Raw genomic sequence first — 21,601 nt, forward strand, 5'->3', positions numbered from 1 at the left:
ATCAAATCGTGTTTGACAATTCATCTCTCTTCCTCTAGCCTTACATGGGTTTTATTTTTATTTTTATTCTTGAATTAGTGGTTTCTGTTGGATTGAAATTTTTAGTTCATTATTTTCAAATTATGAAAGGCTTATTTTCTTTTACCATTATAGCTCTTGATTTCATTGATTTATGTGTCCATATAAAAGCACGTAGAATTGTCACATTCAAAGCATTAGATGATATTGGATTAGCTTCTATCAATCTTTTTGAATATAAAAGAAATATTTCTTTATTATTTTTTCTCTCTCTCGTACTGAAGTTAGTGAGAACATTTGTTGAATTAAAATAGCTCCGCTCAAGAGAATAGCCTAGAGTATTTCCTATCTAGTTTTTAGATTCTATTTTTTACTGGTTTAACTTACTTCATAGAAATAGTTTGATATCTTTTCCCATGGAATGATAAAATAAAGTAATAATATGAATTCTATCTTATGAGAATCATATATACATATAAGAATAAGAATAAAAAGATGGAAAAAGAAGTTCAAAGAATTCTAAACTGAAAAGTTGATTCTTATGGACAGAAAAGGGCTTTTAATTAAATTGGAGAAAAAGTTTTGTAATAAAAGAATTTCGTTTTCATATGATTTCTCAAGAAAAAAAGAGTATATAAGGTTATTTCTGAAATTAACATAGGTGTTGTTAAAAGTAAAGTGATTTACATATGTTTTTAAGAGTCATTTAGAAGAGAGGTTTTATGAGGAGTTTAAAGTGGTGCTAATAGTAATGGGTCAAAAAGAACATCCAAAAGATACTTGTAATGAAACAAAAAATAATTAATTATATTTTACAACTCAAAATACGCTAGAAGATCTTTAATATTTCTTAGTTTACTCTATGTTACTATAAGTACATAAAATGTTTGGCTGATAAAATGGGGCAACCACAATCAAGCTTTCCTTGAAGCTTCCTTATGATTGCCTTGTCACTTAAAACGGCCTGAAGGAAATTTGGCGAGGAGGAGTAGGCAGGAGGTAGTTACTTCGAACAAACCTAGTCAAAACAACATTTCCACTTCATCTGGAAACCCAGGGACTTAGTTTTATCCACAAAACCCACAACTCCATGATCCTAAAGAGTAAAGAAAATGGACTTATATCCAAATAACTCATCATCCTAGAATTTATGGGAGATGAAGGAGGAGCCCTATCCAAAAACCCACTTCACTGAGATCTAAGGGAGAGAGATTTTCAACTCCTATAAAATTCCCAAAGGGCAAAAGGATAAGGGTCCATAATTTGAATACCCTGGACCCTTGTTTAATATTTGGAAATTCAAAGATTTATATTTGATTTTCTTTACCCCTTTTATTTTTTTATCATCATCCCTTTGTATCATCATCTTTTCTTATTTAAGGGAGAGTTTCTTCTCACTTTTCTCTTTTTGATTCACTTTGATTGATTTATTTTAGGTAGACATTCATATACTCAATTATCCCACGAAAATCCATGATACTGACTTGAGCAAGGTTAACGTTGAAAAACCTTTTGGCACCCCAGACCATTCTTTTTGTTGCAAGTACTCGCCAGGACAACACCATGCTTGCCAATTCCTGCTCAGACTTGTCGAATACTTGGTTGCCAACTTTCATTCAAGTTACTAAATTGAGGTTAGAAACTGTCTATCCACACGAACAAATTCAAATGCTAGCGTTGGAATCTGGTAGGTAGCCCACACACTGACACAACTAGATTTTGGGGTCAACATATAACAAAATAAAATTTATTGATTGGTACCTTATACTTGATATAAATAAAGTAGAAAATCTTCCACCTCATAAAATATATGGTATATGACAAAGTTACATCTAATTTTCTGCATGCATATGGAAAAACATTAATTATTTAAATTTCTAATTTATCATATTGAGGTTTGATTTCTGAATTTTTTAGTTGTCAAATGGATTAAATTTTCCCCTATAAACATTGTCTACAGAAACTCACGAATCTAAACAAACCAAACCAATATTGTTTGGTGAATGAAATAATGTGACCCCAATAAGGTGTTTGCTCAGACGTCATTGTACTCTCCTCAAAGTAAAAAGCGAGCAAATAGTCGATAGGCTAGCAGGAGAAAATTCTAGTGACCTTGAGTAGACCACCTTGACCAGGTGCTTATTTTGATGATCTCGAGTAGATTACCTCGACCATGATGTTATTTTGTGACCTCGAACAGATTACCTCGACCAGGAGGTTATTTGATGACTCAAGCACATCATCTTGACTAGAAGATGAGTCTGGTGACCTTGAGTACGTCACCTGGACCAGAAGGCAATTCTAATTACCTCGACCAGATAAGTTTTGAAGAGACATTGGACAAAGTCACCAAGAAGCAAGACAAAGTCAAAACTTCTCTGAAATACTAGGGACCATATTCTTAGTGGCCTAAAAATTAGTGGTCTTCCTTAGAATTCTAGAAGGAGGATTCAGCCAAGTGGATAACATCCAGTTTGGGGATTGGTACTTGGTTTTATTTTTTCAAGCTTTTGATCTCTGTTTTTGTTTGAAATAGAAATTATTTATTTTGATTCTAGTAAACCTATAAACTGACTTGAGCATTGAAGGGTTCACATCGAAAAAACTTCCAATGCCTCTTACCATCTTCTATGATTTTAGGTGTTCGCAGGTTATTTATGAGTGGTCGCAGGGCATTCTTGACGATTGGCAAGCCCTTTCACCACTAAATAAATTTAATGCTGATGCAAGGATAGGTATTGAGTCACTAACCAACTCAACCGAATTTCGGCATCAACATACTTTATTAATATTTTTATCCTCAGACTCTCGGTTTTGCACTTCTGCTTACTAATACATTATGGAACTTATATCCACATTTTTCATCACTCTTTTGCTGGCCTCATGTTTGTTCCTTAATCTTCTCTTCCTCATCTTTTCACATCAATGCATGCATAATTAATTATAATATGAAGGTATTAGCATTAAGCTAATTAATTGTTTGGCATTTATATATACAGGTGTGTTGTTTTATATTTCCATGCCAGTGCTCAACCGGAATCAAAAGTAGTCACATGTAAAAGCAATGCTGACTATGACAATTGCAAAATTCGTTTGAATGTGATCTTGATACCCAAGGGCAGATTTATTATAAGACCAGTGGGGACTTAAGTCCCCACTAGAAAAAAAAATCTTTTAATAATTAATTTAGTTTGCCTAAATTCCCAACAAATTTCTCTCAAGCCCGCAATACATAGTTACACTTAAATTCTTACGCTCTAAATTTTTAAGTTCAAATCAAAAGAGATGGGCTTTGCAAACTAAAATTAAGCCCATAAATATTAATATTAATTTAATTTTTAGACAGCCCACAAACTCATTACTAATTTTTTATTAATCTTACATTTTCCAATTCCACCACTAGTCCAACACCCATCAAAAATCCCTAAACATCTTTTTATGTTGGTTTTATGTCAATTGTTTACATAGAAAAAGACTTATTTAATAATATTGATAATGAAGTTCTAATGCAATGTATCAATGTATGACAACTCGCAAAGGACAATTGTAAACATATACTGAAGTATTATAAATCTTTCAAATATATATATTTATTACTTTTTGAATTTTTTTTATTTTGTCATTGAATAAGCCCCCCAGTCAATCAATATGTTGTCTCTGCCCTTATTGATACCCATCTCTACGTTTGTGTTCCTGGCTAAAATTCGACGTGTTGTTGAAGAAATTAAAGCTTGTATTGCAAGTTCTAGTGATATTTTGGATGCTGAATTGCAAAATTTGTAATGTTTTTTGCAATCTTTGTTTTATTTCTTACATTATACTCTCTCCGGATATGCATATTAACATTGTGTACAAAAATTTACAAACCATCTCCATGTGATTGGTCCTATACAATGTCGTGCTATACATTTGGAGAAGTCTCTAAGACTTGGAATTAGGGATGGCAAAACACTGGGTTTTATTAGCCAAGCCAAGAGCCTGAAGTTTACATTCTATATTTTCTAAAAACTTTTTTTATTATATTTTGTAAATTTATAGTGTATAAAATTTAGTTTTGTTTTGGTTAGATTAGGCTTTAAAAGTTGGACTTGAATGATTTAAAATTTTAAATATATGTAAATGGATTAAATATATGTTAAAAGTTGTATTTTAATTAAAATATATAATATATATTTTTAAAATTTTTAAGTAGCTTTTGGGCTTTCGAGTTGGACTCAGGTTTTTTTTACAAAGCTCGAGTGCAGCCACAGTACTTAGAAAACATGCTCTAGTTGGATTGGATTTTTCTGCCATTCCTACTTGGAATTCGATTATCATTGATTTCATTAATTGATTGTTATTTTTTTAACATTAAGGACCACTACTAGAAAAATAGGCTTTACTGACACCAATTTAGTGTCAGTAATTACTTTTACTGACACTTGTTAATTGTGTCAGTAATGCTTAAGCCAGAACACACTGACACTAATTTTTTGTGTTAGTGATTTTTGTGTCAGTATCTTGTGTCACTATAGTATCACCACAATAGTGATACTATGGTGTTAGTATCAGTTGATACTATTTCTATGTCAGTATTTTGTGTCACTAGAGAGTCACAAGGATGGTGACTCAATCGTGTTAGCATTTAATGATACTATTTACATGTCACTGATTTATGTGACTACAAAATCAGGAATCCACTGACTCAGTAACATCAAAAATTCTTATCGTCATTTAAATAATTAGTATGAGTATTAACGGTGCTATACCGGTTGTGTTTTATTTTTTTTAATCACATTATTCCTGTTTATTTTACAATTAAAATAAACCCAAAATATATTAAACATACCAAATCTTGTAATGCAATTCACATAATACACATTTCAAATACATCAGTTAAATTAAAATAGTTCAAATACATCATTGTTTGGGGGTAAAAAACAAGTTCAAGTACTAAATTAAGCTTTGAACAAGTAGTATACACGATAAAGTACTAAATTAATTTTGGAAAATTTAGCCAAGAAGAAAAAATAGATAACAATGTCATTGATTTTGGAGTCACTGATTTTGGAGTCCGCATATGCCTTCATTTTTTTTCCACCTACAAGTATATAAAATCAATTAGCACAACACAAAAAATAAGTCTTGTATATTTTTAAGGAAAAATAATCATAAATTACTTGTATGTCACCTCACGATTGTAGGCTGTAATTAACTTGGCAACGTATGTAGCCCACTGATCACGAAGTCGTGAGAGGTCCTTGACAGTGTATTCCTCAACTCCCTTGAACTTTAATTTTAAAACAACAAGTTATTCACCGAAAATCCTTGACTAAACCACTTAATTATCATTCATTTAAATATATTTGTGTGTTAACAATTAAAGCCAACAAATAAACTCCAACAATGTTACTATTTTATCCAAAATTATATAGGTAAATACTGAACATCCTGATCATGGTAATTCCAAAAAAAAAAAAAAACAACTTGTGAACCCCAACAGCAACAATATTTGATAGCCGAAGCAACTTGTGAACCCCAACAGTACGCGATTTAATACAAATATGGATGTAGATACAAAACCTTAATTAGGATGACAACTTATCCTCATCAAAGTAAAGTACAAGCAACGACACCATAGCACATCCCCACTAACAACTACTTTGCAACCCAAACAATTGTTTTGTGTTGGGATATGCAGTACATTGTGTATATCCCAAATCCTAATTCATGTCTATATGGATATTCATATAATCTATTCAACAGTATGCAACATAGTCACCGTTATAAGTACCCTCACAGTTTATAAAATGCATAAAATACGCAATAAAAAGATAACTATAAAGAAGCACACAATAGGTGTTTGAGCTGATTCATTTCACAATAAATTAAAACAATATGATGCAGTATTGTAAAAATCGTTTTCAATACTTACATTATTTTTCAGAACGTTCACATTTGTGATGATATCTTGCATGTATTTCATCATATAGTAACCACATTCAAAGTTGCTCGGCTGCCTCGAACACTACAGGATCAAAATTACATTAATTTTTTACTGTACGTTAACAATAATTAGTTAGGTTTGTCTGATTTTTACCTTGACAGGTATCCATTGAACATTGGCCTTTGCATCAAAATTTAAACTCTGATGTATTCGAATCCCCCTACAATTAAGAGACATAGCAAACGTTAGCAAATAATTAGCATAAGACATAAAAATAAAACAGCATGATCAAAGATACAAATAACAAACTTAACTGATTGACAATCTGCATTAGCTCTTCATCAGGACTACCTTCCAAAGGATCAAGATAATAGGTTGTACGTCTCACCATATCAATTGCCAATAACACCCAGTGGGCACTAAACAAAGTAAAAATTGTTCTCACACATGAATTACAAGTAAAAGTTTTTAACTTCATGATTAATCTACAAATTAAAGAATATAACTAGCAAATGAAAAAGGTTATACCCAGGGTTATACGAGAATACGATGACTTGTCCCAATTCTGCCAAGCCTAACAGTTTTGAAATGTATTGAGTCTTGTCTTTGAAGCTGACCCTTGGATATAGCTTCTCAAAAAGCCCAAACGGAACTGGTTTAGTACTTTCATTGCTCTCCGTCTCCTCATACAGGTGTCTAAGAGGAAACAAATATATATAATGAAGTAAGTTTGAATATAGGAAACAAAATAATAGGGCCAAGTTTACTAAAACATAAGTTATAATTTACCGTACTTGATCCATATGTTAATGATGCAGTTTGAGACCTCTTTAAACTCGATGATTTCAGCACAAATCATTTTTTCCAAGTGTGTTTCCCAAATTTCACCAAAGGTTGCTGTGTCATGCCGAATCCTGATCAACCGAGGTAAAGAATTCTCGATGAACATGGTAAACATGTTCATATATTCACTCCTGTCATTCTTTCTTGATCGTGCTGCTGCCCGTGTATTCTTCACACGTACATTGAGGTCTTTTACTGCTGGTCTGATGACTCAGGGTTCTTTTTTGGTTACTTCTGCTGGTCTGATGACTCTGGGTTCTTTTTTTTTCTACTTCTGCTGGTCTGATGACCAGTGGTTCTTTTTTGGGTACTTCTACTGGTCTGATGACTAGTGGTTCTTTGTTGGGTACTTTGTCATGATAGGAGAACTGCCTATCTAGTACTTTAGAAGTTAGTCTAGGAGATCTTCTCGGTGTGGGCTTTGAAGTAATTTCACACTCTACTTTTTCGGGGGTTTGTTGAGGAGTTGCTTGAGAAATTGTGGTGGGACTGTCCTTGATTTTACTCTTCACAGATTTTGGAGTCGACTTACCCGATGGGAAATCAGCCTATGCAATAATCAAAATACATACCATTAGTAGTAATACATGCATATACAAATAGAAATAAAATAATGACATGTAACAGGCCATATACCTTTCTTTTTCCAAGAGTTTCAGGGGATTGTTGATCATTGTCAATCTGAACACCAGTGGAAGTTTTGGGCTTAGGAAAGTTAGAACTTCCAACTTCAGTATTGCTGTATGCATTTAACCTTGCATTCATGCGTTCTAATTGAGCAGACATGAATTGGAAACTCTCTTGATACATCTTTCTTTCTCTTGCTAACTCAATGGCATCAGGGACATGAAAGTACATAGATGGGGTGACGAATTGCCCCACTCCTTACACCCTGCTTCCATTTGGCTGCTTCTGAAGAGCTTCACCTAGAATGTCATGTGACCCTTGTGATTGGAATGTTCCTTGTTCAACCTGACTCTTCAGCTCATTCTACAAAAAAAAAATATTGTAAATCCGCAATTACGAGTACAAGACATCAGCTAAATTAAAATTCATAAGAATTAAGTATACAAGTGACTTACTATTTTCTCAGCAATTGGCATCACATCAGAAGCATATTTACCATCTCGGTCTGCTCGTGCCATTAACCAAGCTTCACTGCGATCAATCTCCCGCTCAGAAACTCCACTCTCTTTTTTCTGTTACAAGGTGACATAAAACATAAATAATTGGTTCTATTATATTATACGTATTAGATTACTTATGTTACTGTAATTACTTCATATTACCACACTTACTTTTCTATACAACATGCCACCATATCTTGTGCTACCCAAGCGATGGTTGTAGACATTCTTTGCTCTTTTGTCTTTTGCCTTCTTACTTTTTTCCTGCACAAACAGTTTATATGAAGAACAAAAAGTTACCATTGATTATTAGTAACTACTAACAATTAAATCAGGCAATATTAACAAACAACACACCTGAAATTGTTCAGACAAAACTTTGTCAACAAAAAGTTTCCAATCTTCTTTTTTAATGCTTGGATATTCAATAGGAGGCAACTTTAGTGACTTTCGATCATCCTTGTTAGGTAGAACTAATTCAGTTGCCAGTTCACATTGAAAGTTTCTTGATGCAACCCCCATCCACTTTAATACTTGGCTTTTGCATTTCAAGCTCAATTTGAATTATTTTCTGTAAACCAATAACATGGATTAGAAACAACTTTAAACAAATCTGGAAGTTATATAAAATCTTTAAACATACTATGAAACAAGAAAACAAAACCTGAAAATGAACCCACAAAGTTTCCTTCATCTCTAGTGGCACACGCCTCCAATCATCAAGTAAAATTGAAATTGTTTTACGTACAATGACTCCAATGTAACTCCTAAGATCATTTCTTCCCTTTCCAACTGGAACACCATAAGAATTGTACTCAATTGCAGCTTCATGACTAACTTCTTATTTTTAGAAACCTTTTTTTTTTGTTTGTTTTCTTCTCCTTGGTCTTCCGTCGAGCTCCGGAAGAGTGAACTCAACATCGTCAGCCATCTCCTACAATCCTGAAAATGATTAAAATAAATAAGTATATCATTTAGATTAATAAGTTAATACAAGAGCAATAGCATATAATGAAATAAATAAATCACTTACTGGAAAACTGTGAAAATTAGTGCTGGAAACTAACTACAATAATGCATTCACTGATTTTCTAAATCAATATCTATTGGAATAACATCAGAATCTTTTTTGTCATAAATTCCTTCATCATCTTTCTCATCCAACTCACATATTGGAAGTTTGTTAGATAATGGAGAAAATACATCCACATCTTCACATCTTTCCCCATTTAACTTATAAGCTTTGTCGGTCACTAAACAAACTATTGATTTATTATTATCTAACTGGTCCTTTACATAAAATACTTGCTTTGCATGACAAGCCAGAATAAAGCAATCAGATTTATAGCCAATCCGATTTAAATCAACTACAGTAAAACCTAAATTGTCAGTGCAAACCCCTCTATCATCTACCCAATCACACTTGAAAAGTATTTTTTTAACCCTCAGATAATCAAGCTACCAAATCTCATCAATGACTCCATAAAACGTCATGTCTCCAAAATGAGGACTTTTATCTTTTGAGCTTGAAATCTGTAGAGTGTTAGCAACAACCCTAACATCACTATTTTGGGTCACACGATTACAATCCTGGTCCCTCGTTGTAAAATTGAAGCCATTTATCTCGTAGCCAGAGAAGGTCACCACGCTTGAGCGTGGTTTGTTTGACAACCAGCACGCTATTTCGTCAATCGGCACATTATTTGCTTTATCATGTGCCACCTATAAATTAAATTAACAAGTACAATAATTAATAACATGTAGAAAAATCTTGTTAAGTTTATATCCTATATTGTATTTAGTTAAGTAATTCTAACCTTTGCTTGTAACCAACCAGAAAATGTACGTATGTGTTCATTTTGCAACCACATATTTGTTTTTGGCTTATAGGGGTTTCTTGATGCCAAATAATGCATATGCTCCCTACAGTGAGACCATATTAAGATTTAAAAACTAGTATATTAATCTAATAATACAATAGTAATATTTTTTTTGGAAAAATTAACAACTTACTCGATATATATTTGGATTTCAGGGGTGTTCATTAGAACACACCGGTGTGCTTGTGCCAACAAATGATCATCAACCACCTTTATGTTTGCACCTCCCAAAGGCTTTTCGATAGATAAATCAGTTGGACAACCAGTAGGCAGCCCAATAACATCACAATTTGAGAGGTACTCAGCACAAAATGCAAGTGCTTCTTCTGCAATATAACTTTCTACAATACAACCCTCAGGGCGGTAGCGATTACGAACATAATCCTTGAGAGTTTTCATTTGTCTCTCAAAAGGATACATCCATCGAAGATAAACAGACCCACATAACCTAACTTGTTCAACTAAGTGGACTGTTAAATGGATCATTATGTCAAAAAAGCTAGGTGGGAAGTACTACTGCAGTAAGCATAAAGTGATTACAAGTTCCTCTTGCAATTGGTCAAGAGTATTAGGATCTACCACTTTACAGCATAATGTATTAAAAAAGAAGCACATCCTGATTATGGCCCTTCTCACATTTATAGGCAAACAGTTTCGAATGGCTAATGGTAGAAATTATTGCATCAAAGTATGACAGTCATGGGACTTAAGGTCTTGAAGCCGACAATCATCTATTGAAACAAGGTTTTGGACATTGGAAGAATACCCATCAAGGACTTTCACACTCAGCAAGGTTTCACAAAACTATTTTTTTTCTTTTTTACTCAAAGTATAGGGAGCTGGAGGTAGGACTTTGTTTTTTTTGTTTGTTTCATCAGGAACTAGTTTTCTAGCATTAATCCCATCTTTTGTTTTGCCTGGTTGATGAAGTAATGTGCCATATATGTTCTCGCACACATTTTTTTCAATGTGCATCACATCTAATTGATGGCGAACTAATAAATGCTTCCAATAATCTAACTAAAAAAAGATTGACTTTTTTTTTGTACAACTTTTCAGTTATGTTCTCATCACCATCACCGCCACCGCCGCCATCATGTTTCCGCTTTTTGGCCTTCTTTTTCCTAAACTTAATATCTATATCTTCCACCATATTAAAGATTTCCTCACTACACAAAGTTTTAGGAGGCTCATTCCACTCTTGCTTCCCATTAAAAACCTTTTTCAGTTTTCGAAATAGGTGACCGAGTGGTAGAAAGCGGCGATGGCCCATATATGACATTTTCCTACTATGTGGCAACCAACATGCACAAGTGTCTATCCCACAAATTGGGCAAGCATAATAGCCCTTAACAGTACAACCAGAGAGGTTTCCGTATGCTGGAAAGTCACTAATTGTCCACATCAAGATAGCCCGTAAATTAAATGTTTCTTTTCTATAAGAATCATAAACATCAATACCTACATCCCATAGAGTTTTTAAGTCCTCAATCAAAGGTGTTAGGTATACATCTAGATCATTTCCAGGTTATTTAGGGCCAGATATCAAAAGTGACAACATCAAAAACTTTCTCTTCATACACAACCATGGAGGAAGATTATATGTTATTAATATAACAGGCCAACAACTATAAGTAGTGTTAAGTGTACTATGTGGGTTAACCCCATCAGTTGAGAAAGCTAAACGGAGATTTCTAAGTTCTTGTGCAAATTTTGGCCACTTATTGTCAATTAGTTGCCAGGCAGGTGAGTCTGCTGGGTGGTAAAGTTTGCCATCTCTAATTCTTTTATTACCATGCCATGTTAAATTTGAGTTGTTTGTGGTGATTGAAACAATCTTTTCAACCTAGGAATAGGTGGAAAATACCATAATACCTTTTTAGGAACCCCTTTCCTAAATTTTGTTGAGCTATCTTTTTTTATTTGATACCTAGATGCTCCACAATTTGGGCATTCAGCAAGATCAGCAATTCATTCCTATACAAAATGCAGTCATTTGGACATGCATGTATTTTTTCATACTCTAAGCCTAGCACTTTCATTGTTTTCTTAACCTCGTACATTGACATAGGTAGAGTATTATTATTTGGCAAAATATCACCAAGGACTTCTAACAAAGCAGAAAACCCTTTATCGGACCACCCATAGTTCCCTTTCACATTGTAAAGTCTCATTAAACTAGATAACTTTGAATGTTTTGCACCCGGGTACAAAGGCTTTTCAGCATCTTCAAGCATATCCTTAAAAGAACTAGGATCTCTATCACAATGCTCGTAAGCATCTTCGACCATGTCAATTATATTACTGTAATCATGACATCTAAATCTTTGACTATGTGAATGGTCTTCACAGTTTATAAATGTAGATTTAGAGTCAGTCTCACCATGCCAAGTCCAAACAATATATCTTGGGAGAAAACCTTTTTCAAATAAATGATCCTTCATCGGTTGAGGAGTATGAAACTCCATATTACAACAAAAGGTGCAAGGACATCTAATTGACATCCGATTTTCAACATTCAAAATGGCAAAATCTAAGAAATCAGCAACTCCAGAACGATACTCTACAGACAATCTATCACAAGTTATCCAACTTCTGTCCATTTCAAATATTTTACCTATTCACATATGTAATGTCAGTTTAAGTTTAATTAAATTGCATGATTAATTTAAAGTTCAATGTTATTATGATTATAGTTGCAATAATAAACTTATAATTCTGGAAAATCATTAATAGCCCCTATAAATCATTAATTATAATAATAATTTAGACAAAATCCTAAAATTGAAATAAAAGAAGTTTTGAAACTTAAATAGGAGATTAATAGGTAAGATGGGTAATAATGGCTTTTTAAGTAGTCGAACTAATTCATAAGTCAAGTAACTAACAAAAGTTAAGAGTTCAAATAAATAATGTCTTCATACCACTTTGCAAGCCATTTTTAAAGATTCTATAAATCATTTTTTAACTTCAAATACAACATGCAAAACTACTTTAAAACAAGCATTTCTTTATTGAATCAAACACAAATCATCAACTTTATACAATCTCAAAATACTCACAACCACGAACTTAATTAATTCATATCATAGTCATTGTCTCTAGTACAAATCACCCAACCAAAACAGAATAAATAAACAAGTAGGATTATATAACAAAATTTGCCTCTCTTCACATGAAACAGAGATGTAAATAGTTTGTAACCACTAAATACACAGTCATTCAGCCAATATAACACCCAAACAATCATCTCCTAATCACAAAGGCAAAAGCTAAAATGAAATTTCATATTTTAGTACATTCAAAATCAACTAACTTATTGCTCAAAGTTAAGAAACGGAGCTAACAGTTTATTTCAGAAACTAAAAAAAAATGCACATTCTTAGTTTTAAATAACAATGACTGTAAATCACATGCACAAAAGTTTGAAACTGACCTCAAATGTGGCAGAAAAAAACAGAGTCGCAGTAGCAAGTGTTTTGAGTTTAAGTAATGCACCACTTAAAATGCCTGTATTTTTGGACTGCATGTGAGTGAAGATATAGAAAAATAAGAACAAAAATTTCAAGTTAAAAATAAATAAAAGAAAAAAAAAGATTTGGAAAACAAAACCCACCAGGGTTGCACTACTGTTCAATTTCTGAATATCTGAAACAACCCAAAAATAATAATTCAAAAATATTATTCATAAGCCAAATTAAAACAAACCCAATAATTAAATTGCCCAAAAAAATAAAATATTCTGCCATTACCAGCTGATAACCTCCTCTACAGTTCTTTCTCTAGACTTAACTTGTCAAAGAGAATGAGATTACCTGAATACGGAACCGATGGTGCCACTTCACCCCTTGTCGATGGCTTTTACTTGCTTGCCTAGTATAGGCACTGGATGGTTTAGTTGGAGAAAAACCCCTTCGATAACAAGCGATTAGGGTTTTGGTTTGTGTTTCAATTTGGGGAAAATGGAAATACGAAACAGAGTTTTAATTTTTCATTATCTATCTAAATTAATTGAATTTAATTCGTAAATGGATAGTGCAAAATAGAAGAGATCGAGAAGAGAAGAACGAAAGAGAAAGTGAACGATGAAAGCAAGATAGAGACAGTCGATATAGTCTAAATGGGGAAAAGTCAAGTGTGTTTTATGTTGTTGTTATTTATATTTTCATTTTTTAATAATTTAAATATTATTATGACTTTGACTCATCGAGATTTGATGGTCTGTGCTCCAAACATTAAAGCTTTAAATCTTAGAGCTCTCAGGTTCGAGTTGGAGGTAAAACAAAATTTTTATGAATTTTTTTATCATTGATACTTTAGTGTTAGTGATTTTTTATGTTTAGTTTACTGACACCCTAGTATCATTAATCTCTGATTCCTATTTGTCAAAAGCGGAAAATGGTGCATATGTACATAAGTACTGACACTTTTTGCAAAGTGTCAGTAAAGCTTATTTTTCTAGTAGTGGACTCAAATGAAAATAATTATAAATAGTGTCTTAAGATATTAATCTTTTCAAAAAGACGAGGATTCATATATTACGGATACTTGAATCGAAGAATGATGCAATGGTGACCAAACAACTGTAAAATCATATAATGTTATAGTGTTAAATAAAAAAAAATATAACTATTTTTCAATCAACATTGTAACACTACACAATTTACAATTATTTTTGTCACCCTTATGTCTCTGTTAGAACTCTATCATTTTTCATTTCTTAAAAAAAACATGCTTAAAAGATCCCCAAATTTCTGTGGTATATGTATATACTTTTAAAATGAAGATATAATAAATATAAAATTTTACAAACGATCTAGTACTTTTTCTAAATTTCGTTGAAGAAATAAGATACCATCGTACATGATTAATCACGTATATTCATTTGAGTAATTTTACATTTATAACCTTGGGATACAAATTTTGTTTGTGATATACATGCAAGTCTCGTAATGTATAATTCGTCATCGAGGATTTAACACATCAACAACGGCTGATGCTGGTAATTATTCTTCTGTATCTTCAGGATTTAAGAAGAGGGTCACAGTGGGTCTAGATAATAGAATGGAGGAGTTGATAGATTTATTCATTGAGGTACCACCTCAACTTTTAGTAGTGGCCATCCTTGATAGCGTAAAATCAAGTTTGTATCAGGCCATGATTCTTCTCTAGGGAGGAGGAGGGAGCAGATGAACAAGAAACCCCCGTGTAGTGGGTTGAGAGGATTAGATGGAGATGCTGTTAAAACTAAGGTACGAGGCAGAGAAGCAAGCTGTGGAAGCCAATTAGGGTGAAGACTCTCAAAAAGCAAACACGATGATTAGCAGTATGTCTTTGCCTCGGCTCATAGTGCTAACTACTTCAACTTTGTCTGTTACTTGGAAACTTTGGTGCCTTCCATGACAATCATCTTGTGGCAGCAAGGTCAAAGATTCTATTGCTTTTGGTTTCAATGAACAGAGCTAGCTTACCAGACAGGGTTAGCATTTTATTAATTGCAAGTGGTAGCATATTTATTCATTAGCGTCACCTTCCCCTCATCTTCTCCAACCTTGCTGCAAGTGGTAGCATATTTATTCATTACCTACATTGATAAAGTTTTTAAAAATTTCCTTTTCACGAGAAATAGTCACGGAAAAACTTGTGCATGATAGAGCAGTCAGTGACTAACTCCATGAAATAATTATAAAATCATTATTTGTCTTTAATTTTCATCATATTATTTGTCTTTAATTTTCATCATACTCATTAAAAAAGTATTATGATTACATAGTCAGTGTTTTATATTCACAGATGACAAAAGTAACGAAGTACTGCCATTTTGGATTTAATTGCAAGTTGTATAATTTATTATGCTCCAAGTCCATATCACATAAACCAATACCCAATCTCTTTTCTACAACTACTTCCGTATTGTACATATTATCAAAATTCTATAATAAAACATCATTTATGTATAGAAGAAATTATTGACTAAACTAACATGCTCACACTACTTGAGTGCTGAGAGAAAGAGTTGCGTCGGTCAACCTACGACCAATTCCATTCATCAACAATAAATGTTTCAGCGGACACATAAATATTTGAATTAAGAGCTAAGAAGTTTTAACAATGATTTTTTTTTTTTAAACAAAGATTCTGCCTTGATATGTTCTAATTTGAGAGTCAACGATCTTGATTTAACTTCTTGACTGGAGAACTAGCTAAGAGAAGGGAGGTACGGGAGCCAGCACTAATGTTTGAATTGAGATCTTTAAAGCATATTTTCTTTTTCCCCTCTCTCTTTTAATTATTTCTTTGCATGCTACAAGACTGATTTCAGGGTGAATCTGAGAGAGGAGGAGATATGGACATCAGCTTCAGACTATTTTCAGAGAGGCTGAGAAGGGTGTTAGCTGGTGAAGAAGTCATGTTGTCTGATGCTGCGAAACAACCAATTCACAACCTTAATGCGGAGGTTGAAATCGTTACTTCTTGGCTGAGGGAATTTGAATATGATATCTCCTGCCTTCTGTTCCAAAAAATAGCAGAGGAGGAAATTGATGACCCAGATCTTGCGACCGTTATGCACAAAATCAATTGCTTTACGTATGAATCTGAGAAGGTCATTGACACATACATCAACAGCATCACTCAACAGAAGAGTCAAAGCAGATACAACAAGGACATTTGTGATGCTCTGCAACGACTCCAAAGCAGAATCACTGAGATTAAGCAACGGGTTCAACAACTTAAGCACATCGATCCCGAAATCATGGACAACTTCAGAAGTGTTGAAGCTGAATCCGGTTATTTTCCTGCATCTTCATCTTCTAAGAATAGGAACACGGTGGGCCTAGATGGTAGAATGGAGGAGTTGTTAGATCTATTGATCGAGGGACCAACTCAGCTTTCGGTGGTGGCCATACTCGATAGCATTGGGTTGGACAAGACGGCTTTCACTGCGGAGGCTTATAACAGCAGTTATGTGAAGCATTATTTTGATTATCTCGCTTGGATTCCAGCGCCTTATCAATATGACCCTGACCAACTATTAGATGTCGTTACTGTGATTCTATTGCCTTTTTCTATGTTGAGTAAAATAAAGGATAAAGATTATGAAATGAAAAAAGTTATTCTTGGTGAATATCTAATGACTAAGCGGTATTTGATTGTGCTTGATGATGTGTGGAGCGCAGATGTATTGGATGCTATTCAAGAAATCCTTCCGGATAATCAGAATGGAAGTAGAGTGCTAATCACACTCACTCTAATTGAGATGGTCACCTCATTTCAGTTCGAAAATGGAGAGAACGTTCGCCTTGATATAGTGCCCACTAGAGGACCATTGAGGGTTAGTTACCAAGGATGGCCTTTCCTCATCTTATATCATGGAAGCATCTCATTAGAACAAAATATAGAGGAAGCAATCGAGGGACCCATGGGGCGTCTAACCGTCATATCTTGCAAGCTACCTTTTCGCTTGAAACCTTGTTTTCTCTACTTATCTGTGTTTCCCGCACACCTAGAGATATCCACCAGGCAGTTATATCAGTTGTGGATAGCTGAGGGTTTCATTCCAGACAACAGTGAGGCAACTGCTGAGAAGTACTTAGAGCAACTAATCAATAGAGGCTTTGTTGATGCAAGGAGGAGAAGAGCTGGAGGCACTATCAACACATGCTCTGTTCGTGGTCGTTGCCGTCCTGCGTTGTTAACAGTGGCTATCGAGGCGGAATTTATCTTTCTCTCGTTCATGGTTTCAGAACGTAAATCAAAAAAGAATGTTAAACGGATCAACGTTTTTGATAAACAGAGTGATTTTGTTCACTTTGTTGATGATGACTCGCACATGCATTCTTTGTTGTACTTCACTTCAAAAAGCGACCACCTTGACCCAATAGATTGGGGGATAATTTGTCTAATGTTGGAATTTCTCAGAGTATTGGACTTGGGATCTCTTGTTCTCATCCAATATCCATCCGGAATTGAAAATTTATTTCTTTTGAGATATTTAAAGTTGAATATCCCTTCCCTCAAAATCCTGCCTTCATCATTATTAAGCAATCTTCTGAACCTTTATACCCTAGACATGCCCTTTAGCTATATAGATCATACAGCAGATGAATTTTGGAAGATGAACAAACTCAGGCATCTAAATTTTGGGTCAATCACACTTCCTGCGCATCCAGGAAAATACTGCGGCTCTCTGGAAAATCTCAATTTCATTTCAGCCTTGCATCCTTGCTGCTGTACTGAAGATATATTGGGCAGACTACCTAATCTTCGAAATCTCCGGATTCGGGGAGATTTAAGTTATTATCAATTTTTGTTGTCCCAAAGTATTTGCAGATTGAGCTGCCTCGAGTCATTGAAGTTGGTGAATGAAAGCAAGATGCCACGGATCTCCAAAATCATCCTTGCTGAATACCTATTTCCTCATAGTCTAACCCACTTGAGTTTTTCTAATACTGACCTAATGGATGATCCCATGCCGACACTAGAAAAGCTGCCACTTCTTCAAGTGCTCAAACTGAAGCAAAACTCGTATTCAGGTAGAAAGCTGACTTGTGGATCTGATGGTTTTCCAAGGCTTAATGTATTGCACATGAAATCAATGCTATGGCTAGAGGAGTGGACTATGGGGACTGGGGCCATGCCAAAACTAGAATGCTTACTTATCAACCCTTGTGCTTACTTGAAAAGGGTTCCTGAACAGCTCTGGTGCATAAAGAGCTTAAACAAATTCGATTGCTGGTGGCCTCAGCCAGAGCTGAGACAAAAGCTACGGGAATTCAAGGATAAGGAGCAGTATGGCGTTCAGCTTTATCCTTACGGAATTTGATTAGCCCTGATTGAGTTTCATGTAAGTTTTTTCTTCTTCCCCAATAACTTCAACCTTTAATTATTGATCTAATTTCATATAAAAGTTTTTTTTCCTCCACAATAGATTTGATAGTATGCAGCTGCCTAAACTATAATCATAATATAAAGTGTTTTCTACATTCTAATTGTGGTTGCTTCTAATTTTTGTCTCAACATAAACTTGAAGTGTCCATCACAGTTCCTGATGCTGACACCATTCATTAAAAACTGTATGATAAGATCTTCTATCAGTTGTATGTGCAGGTAAAAGCAGAGCGGAAAATATCTTAACTGTACTGCAGCCAAAGTTTCAATTTCAACCAGAATCCAGCCTTCATCCTTTCAGTGTTCACTTCTGCTGAGTTGTCTACACGTTGTTTGGTTTCTTTGTTTTCAAGGATTTGCATGCTAAAGTAATAATGTCATGTTCGGATTAATATATTGTACAAAAGTCTGATTAATTGTTTTACTTTCTATTTTCAGTTTCACTGGTGTGTATTCAATTTGTCAACATTCAAATTGATATATGTTATGTTTTTATTTTTATTTTATTTCTTTCTCTAGTTTTTAAGTAGCGGTACAGTTCAACTTCAAGCTTAGTACTTCAGTTAGAAGAATAGTATTTGTGCTTTGATCTCATCTCATCATCTCAACACAGGCAGAACGACATTGTTGTTCGGTTTTTTGGAATTTCACCGACGTGTCGGTCATTATAAGGGCGAGAATGCTGGTCAAAAGTCAGTTGGGGTTAGTTAAAAAAGTGCAGGAAAATTCTGGGATTGTTAGAGATGGCCTTTATGATAGTTTATAAGGCTGGTTGATGGGTCATCTTCTCAGATCTCATCAAAGCTATGGGGAGGGAGGGAGAGAGAGAGTTAAAGTAGAAAGTTGTATATTCTTGTTCTCTGTAACAAGCTCTACATCCTGGTAACCTTGATTTGCGACATAGTGAAAGCTTGAAAGCTTGTATCCTTGTTCTTCACTGGATTTAGGCACTTTGATTCAATTTTTAGTTCGGATTTCTGAGAACGAGTCTTCATACATCAAATCAAAGATGGTCTGAGGTGTTTGATCTTGGTACTGTCAGAGGATTAAACACAACAAAAAGAAACTGGGACATATTGCCTAATCTTCATAGTCTTGAGATATATGGAGATTAAGCCCTTGTCAATTTGGGTTGTCCAACAACCCTTTTAAAATCGAAAACCAGCACTAATCCTTGGTGATTTGGAGCAGAAGATTTAACGAGTAAAGTTCCGAAAGTGGAATCATACCATTACCAAAGCCCTCTTTTGCAGCAGAGAAATCCCTTATAGCCATTGAGATTAATTGATTAAATGGAGTTGACAAATGAAACAAAAACGAAAAAAAAAAAAAAAACTTCAATTCTACCAAAATCATTCAACCATTAATACCCACTTTGAATAAAATTCAACATCCTTTTTTCTATCCCTTTCAGGTAATAAGTTGCTTCTGTTGTTTTTAATCTCAATAAGATATATATCATCGGCATATTGAAGTTTGTGATTATTCTAAGAAAAAATAGGTGCTTTATTATTTGAATTATCGACAAAATAATTCCATTTCATTATTTTGTTAGATCCACTATATGTACATGTTTGAATCTTATTCACAAGTTTTGATTTCACTCTCACGTTTCATATGATGTCAAATCAGATAAAAAGAAAAAAAAAAATGAAAGCTAGCTTGTCGGTAGCAATTACATTAGCATTTAGCAAATGTTATTTTGAGTACAAGCACAATTTGGCTCATTTTCCAGGACCAACTATCTTCCATTTAGAAATGCATTGACAAACAGATTAATTGGTAAAATGATGGTTTCTAGATAGAATCTTTCCAAGTTGCACTAAACTCCTTTCCTCCAAGCTAAACATTAATTAATTTGCATTTGATAAAATTTTTCTTTCTATTCTTTTTGCATAACGATTGGTCACCAATCTTGATTCAATTTTTTGAATGGCAACTTACTGCTGGATTAATTAGAGAATCAGACATCACTCATAAGGCATCAATCGGGTAAAGTTATTTTCATACAATTACTTTCTTCATATCACATCAGTCTATACAAATTTATTTATACAAGATAGTTGTTACTCTATCATTATTCATCAAGAGATCTAAAGAGATATATATATATATATTGGGGATGGATCAACAGCCCCCTAAAAATACTCTTAATTTTACACTAATTAATATTTATTAGATTTGAATTGAATCAATGGATGTGATTAATTGAAATTAAATCTTCAAGACCTTTTAATATTCTCTCTCTCAATGTGGTTCCCACTTAAAATTTTTCTCACTCTTTTATTTTTTCCCTTCGTTCACGTGATGTGCTCTCTCTCTCTTCTCTTCTCTTGTTCTTTTTAATCTATGATTTTTCGTTTGCTTTTTTCTTTCTTCCTCAGTCATAAAAAGTCTTAACTCTCTCTAGCAAAAATTCTTTACTCTCTCCAACTTTTAACTCCACAACTCTTTTTTTCACTTTTTTTTCTCTCTCCACATACCATTTGAAAGCACAAAATTATTAATTTTAACCAGCGGAACTAGTCCCCCAGCAAAACAATCATCAAACTCAAGTTTAACAAAAAATTCTTGTGAAAAAGGATGTCTATTGACAACGACATGGCATTAGAAGTTTTTCTTCAAATCTCAAGTATAGATTTGATTGGTACAAAGATTTACCACATATTATGAATAAAAATATTATAATCTTAAGTATATGAAAAAAATATGTGCGAATGGGAATATGATCTCTACTGTATATTATGAATAAAAATAAAGAAAGAGAAAATAATAGCAATTTTGAGCAAACAAATAGAAACCTTGCCTTATGCTATTTAAAATTAATAGTATTACGTCATAATTAATTTGAGAATTTGCTTTAAGTGGTCCATAAAGTAAGTCCAAAATGACTGAATAAGACAAAATTACAGAGACTT

At 33.8% G+C, this 21,601-nt stretch overlaps 1 protein-coding gene across 1 annotated transcript; it reads left to right on the top strand.

Annotated features, from left to right (window-relative positions):
* Window positions 1-16,412: 16,412 nt before the first annotated feature.
* Window positions 16,413-18,619, top strand: LOC112095841 (probable disease resistance protein RF9). The gene has a single exon (XM_024178334.1). The coding sequence runs from the start codon at window positions 16,549-16,551 to the stop codon at window positions 18,616-18,618; it is 2,070 nt and encodes a 689-aa protein (XP_024034102.1). The 5' UTR covers window positions 16,413-16,548; the 3' UTR covers window position 18,619.
* Window positions 18,620-21,601: the final 2,982 nt, after the last annotated feature.

Source organism: Citrus clementina, unplaced genomic scaffold (genome assembly GCF_000493195.1).
Source record: "Citrus clementina cultivar Clemenules unplaced genomic scaffold, Citrus_clementina_v1.0 scaffold_1, whole genome shotgun sequence".
NCBI classification, from domain to species: Eukaryota; Viridiplantae; Streptophyta; class Magnoliopsida; order Sapindales; family Rutaceae; genus Citrus; species Citrus x clementina.

Bases quoted from the DNA above. Each gene is read 5' to 3' on its own strand.
- LOC112095841 (XM_024178334.1), top strand. From the start codon at position 16,549: ATGGACAACTTCAGAAGTGTTGAAGCTGAATCCGGTTATTTTCCTGCA.